The sequence below is a fragment of the Mytilus galloprovincialis genome, chromosome 8 (genome assembly GCF_965363235.1).
Source record: "Mytilus galloprovincialis chromosome 8, xbMytGall1.hap1.1, whole genome shotgun sequence".
In the NCBI taxonomy this organism is placed as follows: Eukaryota; Metazoa; Mollusca; class Bivalvia; order Mytilida; family Mytilidae; genus Mytilus; species Mytilus galloprovincialis.
In genome coordinates, this window is record NC_134845.1 from 39,347,092 (window position 1) to 39,361,442 (window position 14,351).

General features: G+C 31.5%; 1 protein-coding gene across 1 annotated transcript; it reads right to left on the minus strand.

Annotated features, from left to right (window-relative positions):
- Positions 1–8,100: 8,100 nt before the first annotated feature.
- Positions 8,101–13,776, minus strand: LOC143043278 (uncharacterized). The gene is made up of 6 exons (XM_076215664.1): positions 13,641–13,776; positions 13,138–13,301; positions 11,990–12,175; positions 11,206–11,327; positions 10,429–10,486; positions 8,101–8,304 (listed from the first exon to the last, which is right to left on the minus strand). The coding sequence occupies exons 1-6, from the start codon at positions 13,742–13,744 to the stop codon at positions 8,105–8,107; spliced, it is 834 nt and encodes a 277-aa protein (XP_076071779.1). The 5' UTR covers positions 13,745–13,776; the 3' UTR covers positions 8,101–8,104.
- Positions 13,777–14,351: the final 575 nt, after the last annotated feature.

A 14,351-nucleotide genomic window follows, 5' to 3' on the forward strand; every position in this document is an offset into this window, starting at 1 on the left:
GTTAGTCTTGTATGTTTTTAAATTTAATTCATTTATGTGTATAGGAGATTAAAGTAACGTCCATTTTTAATGAACTAATACACACTTTTGTTTAAGAGTCGGCTAAAGCACTCCTGCGGATGTGGGATTCTCTCGCTGTGTTAAGGACTCGTTGCTGGCCTACCGTGTGTTTAAAAAAAAAATTAAGATATATATTGAACATTCTTTTTCATATTTATAAAGACTAATTTGACCACAGAACATTTTCCCGTCAAAAGTTAGAGACTTCGGAAGTTGTTGTTTTATGTCATGTCTTGGTAATGTTTTTTTCTTATTTGAAGAACTTTGTAACTTGTTGTTGATTGCAGATCTTTGCTTGTTGTATGTTCTATTATCGGGGGCTGTAAGGTGTCTTATAGATGCTTTTCGTTATTTTTTCCCGTTCAATTGACTTCTCGGTCCCATTAATTATTTACACACGTCTCCTGTTTCATTTCCATTAAGAAAAGACCCGAGTACATGGCAAAAGTTATGAAAACATACTTAATAAGATTATAATAGAACACAAATCTTTACGAAGCCTGTTCCATCGTCAGAATTTGGGTTCAACATTTAGTACTTTTTCATGTTCAGAATATTTTTATTAAATTTTCAAAGTGATGCAATCAACCATCCAGCAAAATACGGACCACCATGAATATTGCTTTGAATGAGACCACCAGGTGTTAAGGTGGACTGGGTTCTAACATACACCGTATCTCCAATATTTAAGATTACAATGATACTTCCTGTCGAAAATTGGCCAGAACATACATTCACATTCACATGAATCGTTCCCTCTACCTCGTCGTTTTTCATAATTTCGAATGTTCCATGACTTCTACAGTTCATTCTCAATGTATATATAAATCCGTATACTCCATATATCGGAGCAGTAAATGCCCCTGTGAAAGGATTATAACTGTTGTGAATGTTGGTCTTCACTAAATCAAATGCTATAGTATGGTGCGGTCCTGGGTTCAACTCATCGTGACTCATGAGGGCATAGAATGCAACTGTTCCAATTTCTGGTGCTGAAGTTGGCACGTTGAGAAGTCTTGATGCTGGAATACAACAGGATGGGTGATTCAAATCAAATCAAAGTAAATTATTGAAATTAAGTTGAAATTTGCAAAGGAGAAATCTTTTTCAATAAAATTATGGGTATAAAAAAGAACGAGAGCAACACGTGGTTTACCATTTTCTTACGTTGATTCTCGAACTGTGCCAATGATTCTAGCAGGGCTGGTAACATTAAATACCAGCCTGATAGTCGTTCAGACATGTAATCTGTTTGTTTGTATCCTAAAGTTTTGTGGATTCCAAGGTTTTGTCGTCATGATTATGCTTAGGGACATAACACCAGTTAAATGACATTAAAACTATCTAAACAATAAAACTCAGAATTTTCGTACGATTGGAATCACTGTCATTGATCTAAGATATACTAGTAAATAATTTTAATCCATATTTATTGAAATTAAATGATCATAAAAACGAAATCAGTACTGACCTCGGTTAATTGAAACTTCGCCCGTCTTTATTTCTGAATTTGGTTCAAAGCTCTTGACTTGGTTTTCCTTTCCCAACAAAAAATCTCTCTAGGTGTCGATTCCAAGATAATCTTTGACTTCATTATGAGTCTTCGTAGAACAGAAATGGACTTGTCATAAATTCCTTGTAATTGTTTGACCTTGGAAAGTGTCATCTTCAATTGGGTTATTTCATTCTTCTGAGTCTGAACAACCGATTTTAGGTCTTCGATCTCGTTGGATTGCTTCACAAGAACTGCCTCAACCAGGTTCAGTCTCTCTTCATACCGATTTTGTTGCAACGTGGTGTCTGGACGTACGTCAAGAAATGTGGCAATGAAAACTATAATCCAAAGAATTTTTATGAACATTGTACTGATAACGTTTCTAAACTTCACAACACCTTGAAAGACGTCGTGTTATAGATAAACTACAAATTAGTTTAAAGATTTAAAAAAAGATAAGAATATGCGCCTTTTATCATTATATAAGACAATTGAAATGAATGTATGCATTGACTCTTGTCTGTAGTCATTTTCACATATTTCTTTCTTTAAAAGGCTACACTTTTTGTTTTAAATTACATATACAGATTCCACTTATCATGAGTTTTCGTAGAACCGAAATGGATTTGTCATGAATTCCTTGTAATTGTTTGACCTTTGAAAGTGTCATCTTCAATTGAGTTATTATATTTTTCTGAGTCTGAACAACTTTTTTTAGGTCTTCTATCTCGTTGAATTGCTTCACAATAACTGTCTCAACCAGGTTCAGTCTCTCTTCCTACCGATTTTGTTGCAATGTGGTGTCTGCACGTATGCTAAGAAATGTGGCATAGAAATTTATTATCCCAAGGATTTTTATGAACATCGTACTTGAACCGCTTCCAAACCATATGAACAAATTGAAACACGTCGCATAATAGATAAGTATGAAGATTTGACAATAGATAACAATAGGCGCCTTTTATCATTATATAAGACAAACGAAATTAATTCATACATTACAGTGACGCTGGTTGTAGTGATTTTCACATAGTTCTTTCTTTAAAAGGGTACACTTTTTGTTTTAATGTACAAATGAAGATTCCTCCTATGAAACTGCCAGTGAAGTGATGCAACAATGATTTTGGTTCAATTGTGGTTTCGTTCTAATGTGCTATCCTCTATTTCAAATTACGACATATTCTATCATAAGCTAGGTCCAAAAGGTCAAACAAAATCTAAAAACTATTAGCATTTGCTGCTTCTATCCAAACACGTGTCATTCAGGAGTATGAGTAGAATAAAGAATAGTCAATCTGGGTACAAGGTGATATATTATCACGTTGAAACATTTGACCAACCGTGTCTGTCTAGTACAAATTATGGTATGATAATATTTTCTTAACATGATATTGTGATGAATATTTTTTATAAAATTATGAAATTTAAAACATTTTGTGGAAAGTTCATATATAAAGGTTCCGAATAGACAAATGTAAAACATATTGTATCAAATGAAACCACCCGAGCCTGGTATCATAGTATAAGCGCGAACGTTTTCGTCATTTATTGCTTATTATCCACGCACTCTTTTTAAAGGGCAACGATATGAAAATTTTAATAATTTCAACGTAAGTCTATTATCTTTAAAATAACATACTTGTAAGATGGGACATTTTATTCTTTAATCAAGTATGATTTTATTTATTTTAAACACTTATTAAACATAACTACGAATACAAATAACTAGCAATTACCTTCAACCTTTTAATTTTATTTCTGATGATGCTCTTATGTGCTTATCGCGGTTGTGTGATATTTCAAGACAGTATTTTATGATAGTGCCGACTCTAAGTTGGTTTGTGACTTCATAATGAGTTGTCTTAGAGGGTACAATACACCATTAGATTGTAAGGGCGCTGCCATTTTATGAGCATAGCATGGTATTCAGAACTAAGAGTATGGCTAATCCTGACTGGTTGATATGTGCGCCCGGTTTTTTTTTATTATAAGGGACTTCGTCGATTCTGCATTATATCAAACAAATAATTTTCCTTAGCCCTAACGCAAATGAGATGTCTCATCAACACTAGGACGAGACACGTAATTTTAAGGTAGATATATATATGTGGTGGTGTTTAACGACCTTGACTGGCTATACAGCCCTCGCACGGTCGGCTCGGTGCCCGAAGGCGATTGGTGAGCGTTTGAATAATTTCTGCCGTGGGTCAGGAACAAGTAGTAAGGACGCCGAATGGAGGCCGCCATCTTGGTTTTGGTGAGTTGATTTTGGTTTGTTTACTATTTTGGATTTTACTTCTTAAGGTAGATTCATGGTATACGGCCATCTTGGATTGAACAATTACAGTAAAAAATCGGTCTAGTCATTTGCCTAAATCTGCAAATTAGGAGACAGATTTGTAATTTAATGGTTAGACTGTTTAATATGATAAAGAAAACTTGATCATTTATTGTATAATTCAAAATATTTAAACAAATATCATTTTCTTTTGCTTTTAGAATATTTTTTTTCAAATGAGCTATTTAAGGGAAGATAACTCTTGTAGTAAAAAAATTATACTGGACTGATAGGGGATATTTTTCTTTTTACTTGTAGCGAGAAAACAAGTTCGGTGACACCATTCTTTCTTTTTATCTTATTAAATAAAATTGAGAATGGAAATGGGGAATGTGTCAAAGAGACAACAACCCGACCAAATAAAAAACAACAGCAGAAGGTCACCAACAGGTCTTCAATGTAGCGAGAAATTCCCGCATATTACAAAACCTATCTTTTCACAATTTATTTCAAAATTCTATCTCATAGTTTTTTTTATGATCACAAATGTGTTTTTCCATGAACAATCTAACCAAATGTAGGCAAGTTTCAACGACTCAAAGCTTGAAAAATAGCACGGTGACCCATACTTTTATTCATATTTTTGAAAAGATAATAGTAAAATCTTCATTTTGGCTAAGTATAAGAAAATTCTGTCTCAAAAAATGTTTACTTATGATCTACCTTAAGTGCAAAATTGATAGGCATGGGAGATAAGTACAAAATACGGTAAAGGCATACGATACCGTTTTGACCCCATATTGACAGTTTGCTGACAATTTGCATATAGGGTATTTTTTGCCCGATTAAATCAAATATGTAATAAAAAAAAATATACCTTACATTTTGAGTAAAATGAGGTCGAAATTTTATATATTTGCTCAAAATTCGGATTTGTGGACGTATTTTCTTTTCGACAGAAATGCACAACTTTTTTGTTTTAAAAGATGAACACATACTCGTTTTTGTTAAATAATTTGTAAATTCTGTTTTATATAAATGTAGTTTAAATTTATACAATTTGTTTTTTTTCAAATAACTCATATTTATCAAATGTTCACGAATGTAGAAAAAAACATCATTTTTTGCTGTATATTTATCTAATTAAAAAAAATTGCACTATTTACGTTTTCATGAAAATTTGCACACATTATCGTCTTCCGTAATCAAACCAAATGGCATTTAAAAAAAGAGGGGTCCATGAACTCGTTTTCAAGTTAAATAAGTTTGAATGATAAGATTCAGTCGAAAACTGAATGTCTTCCCGATAAGTCGTAGTTTGACGTCTCGAAAATAGCAATTTACGTTAGCAACGTCATTACCTCCCCTATAACTGTATCGTATGACCTTAAGAAAAGCAACACGAACCTATATTTTTTTAACATAAAATACTGTCCGAATAACTTTTCTGTAATTCTAGTAAGGTTTCGGTAAAAAAAAATCAACTTTCTAAAGTCTGCATCTCAAAAAAGGCTGTCATTGTCGCCTATGGGGAAATTAATTGTTTATTTCAATCTAGAATCGACAAGGAATTATCATGAATACCTTATAGTCGTTTCACATTGGAGAGTGTCATTTTCAATTTTATTATTTCGTTTTTCTGATTTAGAACATCCCTTTTTAGGTCCTTGATTTCGTTGGCGTGCATATCAAGAATTGTTTTGACCTAGGTAAGTCTATAACTAAGATGATATTGTTGCAATAAAGTGGCTGCGCATTACCAAATACAAATGGTATAAAGAAGGATAATTCGAAACATTTTTTTTTATTTATTGCTCAATAATCACACCCAAACAACATACGTTTACTTTTAATCTATGAATTATTGAACTACATGAAAGACATTATCACGATTTGACGAATGACATAAATTGACGACTTTTGTCATTATATAAAACAAAATAATTTAAACCACCACGATGAAAATTACATGTATCTGTTTATATATATATTAATATCATGTAATATTCATTCAAAAAGTGACCCCCCGTAAGTTCATGTTCTTGTCTTGAGTCAGTGACTTTGCTAGCGCATGACTTTGTTCAATCTACATGTATATGGACCAGGTTCAATCCACGATATCTTTTCTTAAAATTTCTTGTACCAAGTCAGGAAAATGGCCATTGTTATATTATAGTTCGTTTCTGTGTGTGTTACATTTTAATGTTGTTTCTGTTGTGTCGTAGTTCACCTCTTATATTTGATGTGTTTCCCTCAGTTTTAGTTTGTAACCCGGATTTGTTTTTCCTCAAGGTGTCACACCACCAATTACTCCCTCCAATTTAGAACGTAAAAGTAGTCCTACTCTGACACAAAATAGTGCTTTTGATGTCACTGTTTACTTAAACTAACCAACAAATTTGCAAAAATGAAACTTTTGGTAAAAGAGAAATATATTTAGACCATTTTGAGCCAAAATTCACTTGTCTATGAGTTTGCGTTAAAAATTCAGGATTAATGCGCTACATAGTACACTAATTTAAGATTTCCAGAAAACGGGGAGTTATTTTGGTAGTACCTGTGTTTTCAGGATCAGAAATTTGTTGCAAGACTTTAAACATTGGTTGAAAATTAGCATATAGAAAGGTGATACATGTACAATTCAGGATATACCTGGTTTCCTTGGAGTTAAACTTAAGGTAAAATATTTAGAAAGCTGTGAAAATTGTAAAATTTGGTTGAACAGATAGGGATTTTTAATTGGTGGTCTGACACCTCAATTGATTTACGAACAGCGGTATACTACTGTTGCCTTTATTTATATGAGTCTTTTATATTCCCTATATCATTTGAAATTTTCAAAACTAATTTCGAATTATTAACTTCTATTTGAAATCGGTTCCTTTTCTCTTTTTTTTCTAGAATTAGTTAGAATGTTGGTTTTTTTTTTTATAAATTGGAATATACCTCATTAAACTACACATCGTTAAGGACTACAACCATGAAGATTACATTAGAGTAAGATCATTATGGAGATATTACAAACTTTAAACACTACAATTCTATCTTTGACGATTCAGGAAATATTGTTTTTTGTACATTTGTATCATTTCGTTCACTTTGGAATTTCCACTAGTTTCTGTTTTCAAATTCTTTATGAAATGATTAATATAAACCGACAAATATAAATTACAAATACGGTCAGGAATATAACAATAGTTATCTTTTCGTTTGATGTGTTTGAGCTTTTGATTTTGAATTTTGATTGGTCCATTTTTTTTCCGCGGAGTTTGGTATTTTTGTTATTTTACTTTTGAGTATTAAGTTTAAGATCAAATTTTGAATCTGCAGTTAAAAATATTAAAAATGATATTAAAATTGGTATGATGTTGGCCATTTGTTTTCTGAAAAATATCTTTCATGCTTGCATATTTGTATAAAATTCAGGATTCGTCATTTTGGTATGTTATTCGTGATTTTTTCTCATAATTCCTTACATTTTTGCATATTGGATGTTGAGGGTTCGTTCTTATTTTCGAGAGTCACTGGTGAGTCCTTGGTAGACGAAACGCTCGTCTGGCGCAAATATAAAATTTCAATCCTGGTATTTATGTTGAATTTATTTATATATTGATATTGGATCCATTCAGAGTGTCAACAAATCATCATCAGACAGCAAGTAAAGCTTACCAATAATGTGCAATACAAATACACCCATAACTCACTTCTGATGTATGAGCAAGAACTTGAACCAGTTATTTTTTCATGATGTTTTAAAAATCTGCTAGAATTTCCTTAATGTTATATGACATGACATCATTTATTCGCGTGCTCGTAGCCCTCTTCTTTGAAGTGTTCCCCTCGTTTCTGTAATTCAAGAAATTGTCAAATGAAATCACTGAAAACGGGCCTTTAAACGGTTATCTTACATCCATCTGTGTAAATACAATGCATGCATATTGACTTGAACAATAAAATAACAAATATATCACAATTGCCGGTTACAAAAATAAACATGCACATGTAGAATCCTAAATGAAACATATGGTAACTTTCATAACATATGTATAAGAAGAATGGAGAGACCAAAAATATGTTGCTATAAAATACATAAGTGTAAAAGTTGTAAACAAACCTTTTGTACCACATATCTATAAATTAGAAATGTAACCAAAGCACCCAGCGTACTATCAAAACCTTGCTTCAGAAAATCCAACAATTTAACAAGTTAACATGATTAAAATAATATTGTTTGTAGTAATCTACATTGAATGGTAGATGATGGAATTGTCTTATGTTTGTGTTAAGGGATTATTTGAATCAGTTTTGGTTCCATTATCCATTTCTTCGTCCTTTGCTAGTTTTCTTTTAGGAGCAGTTCTGTGAGCTTTTTTCAACCATCCTTTCTTTCGGAAAAAGAAAAGCAGTGCTACTATAACCAAAATAATTACTATTGCAATTATAACACCAATCAGCCAATCCCATTCAAAATCTGAAGAAAAAAATAAGACACGTTAATTTAATTCTTCTAGCATGAATATGGGACAGATTTTGTTTCTAATTCAAGGAATCAAGATAAATTCTCGAAAAATGTAGTGTATAATTCATTTATGGGTCATTATAAAAAAAAAACATGCAAAACTATGTTATTTGGTCTCTTTAAGTCACAGACATGAAAATATATCAAAAATAACACTTGTAAATGTTAGATATGAATGTTTTGTGATACACTATATACAGTTTACAGTATGAAATGTTATAAAAACAACCTTATTTTTTTCTGAAACCCTTGGATATAGCCAGAATTAACTGTTATTTTTTTCTTTAAACTAAAATAGGACTATTATTCATATCATTTGTTATTAGAATTAATAACTATAATTTATTGCATTTTGATACATACAAACACTGCTTAGTGATTTCGGAGGTGTATGTTGGTTTTATAATAAAAGATTGCCACTAAATGAGGAGTCTTATTTTTTTAAGTCACTGGTGTAACTAAAAGGCAAATTGGTTGGGTAAGAGTAATCTTTCTCAAGATTTCAGCATTTACAATAGTTTATCCTCTAGCAATGTTACCTGTAAGCATGTTATGTGAAAGAAAACAACAACCTGTGTTGAAAATTAGTGAAAAAATCTTTAAAGGAGGTAAAAGCTATATCGTAAATGAAAAAAGTGTCAATGGTGTACCCTTATAAAATGATTTTCCGAAAGCTTTCCTAAACTTTGATTGAGGAAAAGATATTGATTGTAGAAACATGCACCAGGGACAACATATATAATAGGGGGATGGAGCACTTAATATTTTGCAACTCAATCTAAAAATATACCTGTAAATCATTGGTGTTACCGTCAATGGTGAGACCACATTAATAACACCATTGACCAGTTTAGTAACACCGATGAATATACTATGACAATCAGCATTTTTTTGTGTTTCTTTCATGTTTAACAAGCGAAACATCATATTATTTATGATAAATAATTTTTATTTAACAATGTTTAACAGTACAATGTATTACCTATACCAAGTTTTCACAAACTGGTGTATACTGGTAACACCAAGGACACTATTTAGTAACACTATTGAATCTTTAGTTAATGATGTTATGTTATACAATTTGGTATTTTTAAGGAAGCTCGCTTGTCATGTTTTGGAATTTAGTCAGATTTTCGGAATCCTCTGGTTTTATTTTGAAACTGAGAAGCGAACTCCGTTAACCTAAGAATTATTTTATTTTTATTTCTCTTTTGCTAAGTTTTTTGTTTTGTTTTCAGTACTTAATGAAAGTAAAAATTTGAAATTTGTTGTCAATGGTGATAGTTTTGTGTCATTGGGGCTATTGAAGGGTCAGTAGTGTTACTATATAAAAAAGCAATAATTTTAATTTTTCATCAACAAATGAAAGTGTTTTTAGGAGTATACGAAGGATTTGGTATTATCTAATCATTCAGTCTTACACATTTTACATATATTCAGTTTAAAAGTATTTTCTAATATTAACAACGACCATAATTAGGACAGCCAAGTTTTTTACAACAATTTATTCTGAAATTTATGTTTAAATAGAATGAATACCTATAAAAAAAATGTCAATTAGTAGTAATTTAAACCTTAACAACAATTAAATTGGAACAGTATTTAAATATATTTTTTAATAACTAAATGCATGTTTTTATATTGGTAACACCATTGACACGATTCTATCAGGATGACCTAAAATTGATAAAATTGAAGGAACTCTTCATTTTTCCTATTGTATATTTCTGAATAAAGGTGCTATCATATTATAGAATAGGAAGACATATTTAATTTTTTTAAACAATGACATCATTTTTCTAAATTTTCGCTTATCGAAATATGCATGTATTTTTATAATGATCCTTCTACAGCGACTCAAAAAGAAAAGGACATAAGAGACAAGTCGACAAAATTGTATCAATTAAGTACAGTAAAACATAATAGAACTCAGAAAGGAAAAGGTAAATGTGTCATAGTGATAACAATCCGACTAAAGAGCAGAAAACAGCCCGAGGCCACCAATGAGTCTTCAACACAGCCAGAAATCCTGAAACCCGGAGGCGGTACTAAGTATAATTGAAAAATATAACCTACCTTCTGAATCCCCGGATGAAGCAGCTGTGTTAACAGGTTCGTCTGGACCTTTAGTTGTCTACAGATAAAAAAACACATATATGAAATGCTTACATATGCCAAATGTATGAACGCTTTACAGAATGAATACGTAGTTAACAGAGCGGTGTTGAAATTTGCTGTGTTAAAACATTAATTTAATTTCATCTTTTTATCGGCTAGTTCGATTTTGATTCCTTTCTCTATATATAGGCATTGTATTTTCATAACTGTTGCAATCAGTTTATATCTTGTCAGTTTTCCTTACTGGCATTGTTTTATCTGAAAAATGAGATATATAATTATTGCTTAAAGTTACTGTCGATATCCATGTATTTATACACAATTCATACAAAAACAGATGGACGAATCGGAATAACTGTGATAAAAGGGAAAGTATTAACGATAACCGGTGAACATTGGAATATACTAGAAAGAATCAACTCAGAATCACGAAAACGTGTGTCCAGACAAAAACACACAAAGGAACAGAAAATATTCGTATCTAATAATTATGGAACAACACCTCCATAAAAATCACGATATAATGAATCGAAAATAATAACCCCATGGTCTTAAGAAATAGTATAAAGAACATTCGGACATTTGGACCGACACAAACTAATTTAAAAAGTATTATGTACAAACAAAAAAAATAAGTATACCAAAAATGCAACGTAGATTCGAATTTATATTGTTTTGTGTTGTCTTGGTTAATCACTGGTATATATTTTTTATAAGCTGATTTTAAATACTTACAGTGCCGAAGTCTTTTATTTCTACAGTCAATTGTTCTGTCTTGTTGAGGCCACAATGATCAGTTACTTTTATTTTCAGTACATATGTGTCTACAGGAGGTGCGCTTACGATTACAACCATATCTGTTAAAATAACAAGATTTAATTGAAGTTGGTCATTTTCTTCTAGCAAACGAACTTGGCAAATAGATTAAGGGAAACGTGATTAAAAGAACAATATGAACAAGACAAAGCACCACAAAAAAAAACAGAAAGTTGAAATACAATACTTACAAATCTAAGGCCTCTAAAAACCCTGATTCAAAGACTATTTGTTTGAAAAAGCTAATTACTAACGAAGATATGTTTCTAAATGTATCATTTGTGATGATTTTCTTGCACATTTTGACAAAATGAACCAAAAATTGATAGCTGATAGCGAATTATTTCAATATGTTTTTTTTAAATATGTTAAAAATCATAATTTGATTTTTTTTGTCTGTATAATAACTAATTCCTCTTTAATGTAGAAATACAAGTGAGAAGTTCACCTAGCTATAAAACTAGGTTTAATCTACAATTTTCTACGTAATGAAATGCCTGTACCAAGTGAGGAATATGATAGTTGTTTTCCATTCGTTTGATGTGTTTGAGCTTTTGATTTTGTCATTTGTTGGGAGACGCTCCGTTTAGAATTTACCTGAGAATTCGGTATTTCTGTTATTTTACTTTTAATAATCATTATTTTATTGGTTTATTTTCTGCAAACATTTCTTCATTCACACCTTGGTTATTTGTTTACGTACTTGTATTCTCTATTTGAAAGTATTGATCAAATCCGAATACTTCCACTTTCAACCCAGGTATATCATGAACATCAGTATCAGTTACTTCTATCAGGAAAACTTCAGTCGGTTGCTGGTCAAGATCATACATATCAGCTTGGGAAATGATACTAGTGTGTGGTAAATTCTTAAAACTAGGTGGCAAATCTAAGAAGAAATATCAGCAATATTAAAAGACAATTTATGTAACAATGTTCTCTATTTCGTTGGTTTTGATTTTGAATTTTCCTTAGAGTTCGAATTTTTGTTTGTTATTTCACTTTTTTCATGGAAGTTAAGTGCCAATATGACGTTGATTTTGATTATTTATGATCATCTGCGATCACCCTCGGTTCTTGCCGTACTGTCTTTAGTTTTCTTTGTTGTGTTTTATATACTGTTTTTTTTGTCTGTTGGACTTTTTTTTGCCATGTTGTAATCAGTTTATTTTTGACTTATGACTTTGAATGTTCTTTCGGTATCTTTCGCCTCTCTCTTATATATTCAACTTAGCTTTTCTCTCATCATAAATATTATACAATGAACGTATTTAATGATATTTTCGACAAAGAAATTCGGAAAAAGGTGAAACTCTATTTATTTTTCCTTTCAACGAGATGGTAAAAAAAGAATATCAACAGAATTTTCGACAAAGAAATTAGAAAAAAAGGTTAACTTTTATTTATTTTTCAATTCAATTAAAAGGTAAAAAAAAAAACCTATAACAACAGAATTCCAATGTAAAATCAATCAGGTGATATCCATAAAAACTGACAATATCAAACGTTATCAACAAAAGGAACAAGTGAAAATCAACTTTCTGATTTTTTTTGATTTTTTTACGCCCCATTTATGGGCATTAGGTTTTCTGGTATGTACGTCCGTTCGTTCGTCTGTTCAATCGTCCGTCTGTCCCGTTGAGGTAGTTTTTGATGAAGTTGAATTCCGATCAACTTCAAACTTAGTAAACATGTTCCCTATGATATGATATTTCTAATTTTAATGCCAAATTAGAGATTTTATCCCATTTTCACGGTCCACTGAACATAGAAAATGATAGTGCGGATGCCCCATCCGTGTACTTCGAACACATTCTTGTTTTAAATATACATGTAGATGGATAAACATACTTTCATTTCCTATAGCTTCAATGGAGTATGACCTTTTATCGACCCTTGTCGCAGCCGACCAATCAACTATTGCTCCAAATGACGCTCCTGGCATAGACTGCAATACGAAATTACCGTCACTTCCGCCATCCTCAAAAATAAGCGTACCACTCGTTTTTGTGTGCCTTAAATAGAAAAGATTACACCGATTCATTGATACATATCCTAGAGTACGACCATTTAATTTTCAGGATGTGGCGGAGGATTATTTTGATCTGCTACTAATGATGCTATTTTTTGCCGCGGGAAAAGATATTTTTCACTACTGTACACGTGCACATAAGTTGCAGAATATCAATTTTCATCTTATCTTTTATAATCAGTATAGACAATGAAATGTCTACCAACGAAAAGATGTCAATCATTTTAAGTGTACACACAATTACCGATAGTGCTTTAGAGTCTAGAAATGGCGAATTGATACTGAAAATACTAATTGATCTTTGCTTGTATAATCTACTTACCATCCCATATGATCACCTTTCTCAACAGAAATTCTATTCTCCTCTGGTATATTTGTTACTACACCCCCAGCTTTATCAACTAAAACGAAAGGGTTAATCGTCATGCATCGCCATTTAAACAAAATATCAAATAATTAAACAAAACTTTAAAAAATAATTTGCAGCAGTTACTGTTATGTTGGGAAACGCGATCAGGTCTCGTTAACCCAATACTCGGTTAAATGAGTTTATTCTTGTTGACTGACGAATATTCTTCCCGGTTCAATAATACAATACAGTGTAACCACATCTTTTCCCAAAAAAAGCAAACATACAAAAATCAAAACAACACACAAAAAACTAAACCGAACTAAGCACATAACACTAACATTTATCATAATAACAACATAACCACCTCTCAAGAAAACGAACCTATAACACAAATTTTGTAATATCCTATAAATAATCAAAATAATAAAACAAGAACACTTCCTAATGTCACAGAACACGTTCAACAATATGTAACTTGGACACTGCTTTCATTCCTCTTGTTGTACGGGTAAATAACAAAACAAGAACACGCCAAAATCGCACAGAACACCTTAAACAATAGGTGACATTGACACAGCTTTTTATGCATCTTGTTATACGGAAAAGTTTTTAACTTAAACACTGCTTTCATTCATCTTGTTGAATTGTCGTCAACAGACTTTGTATCAAAACAGGACACAA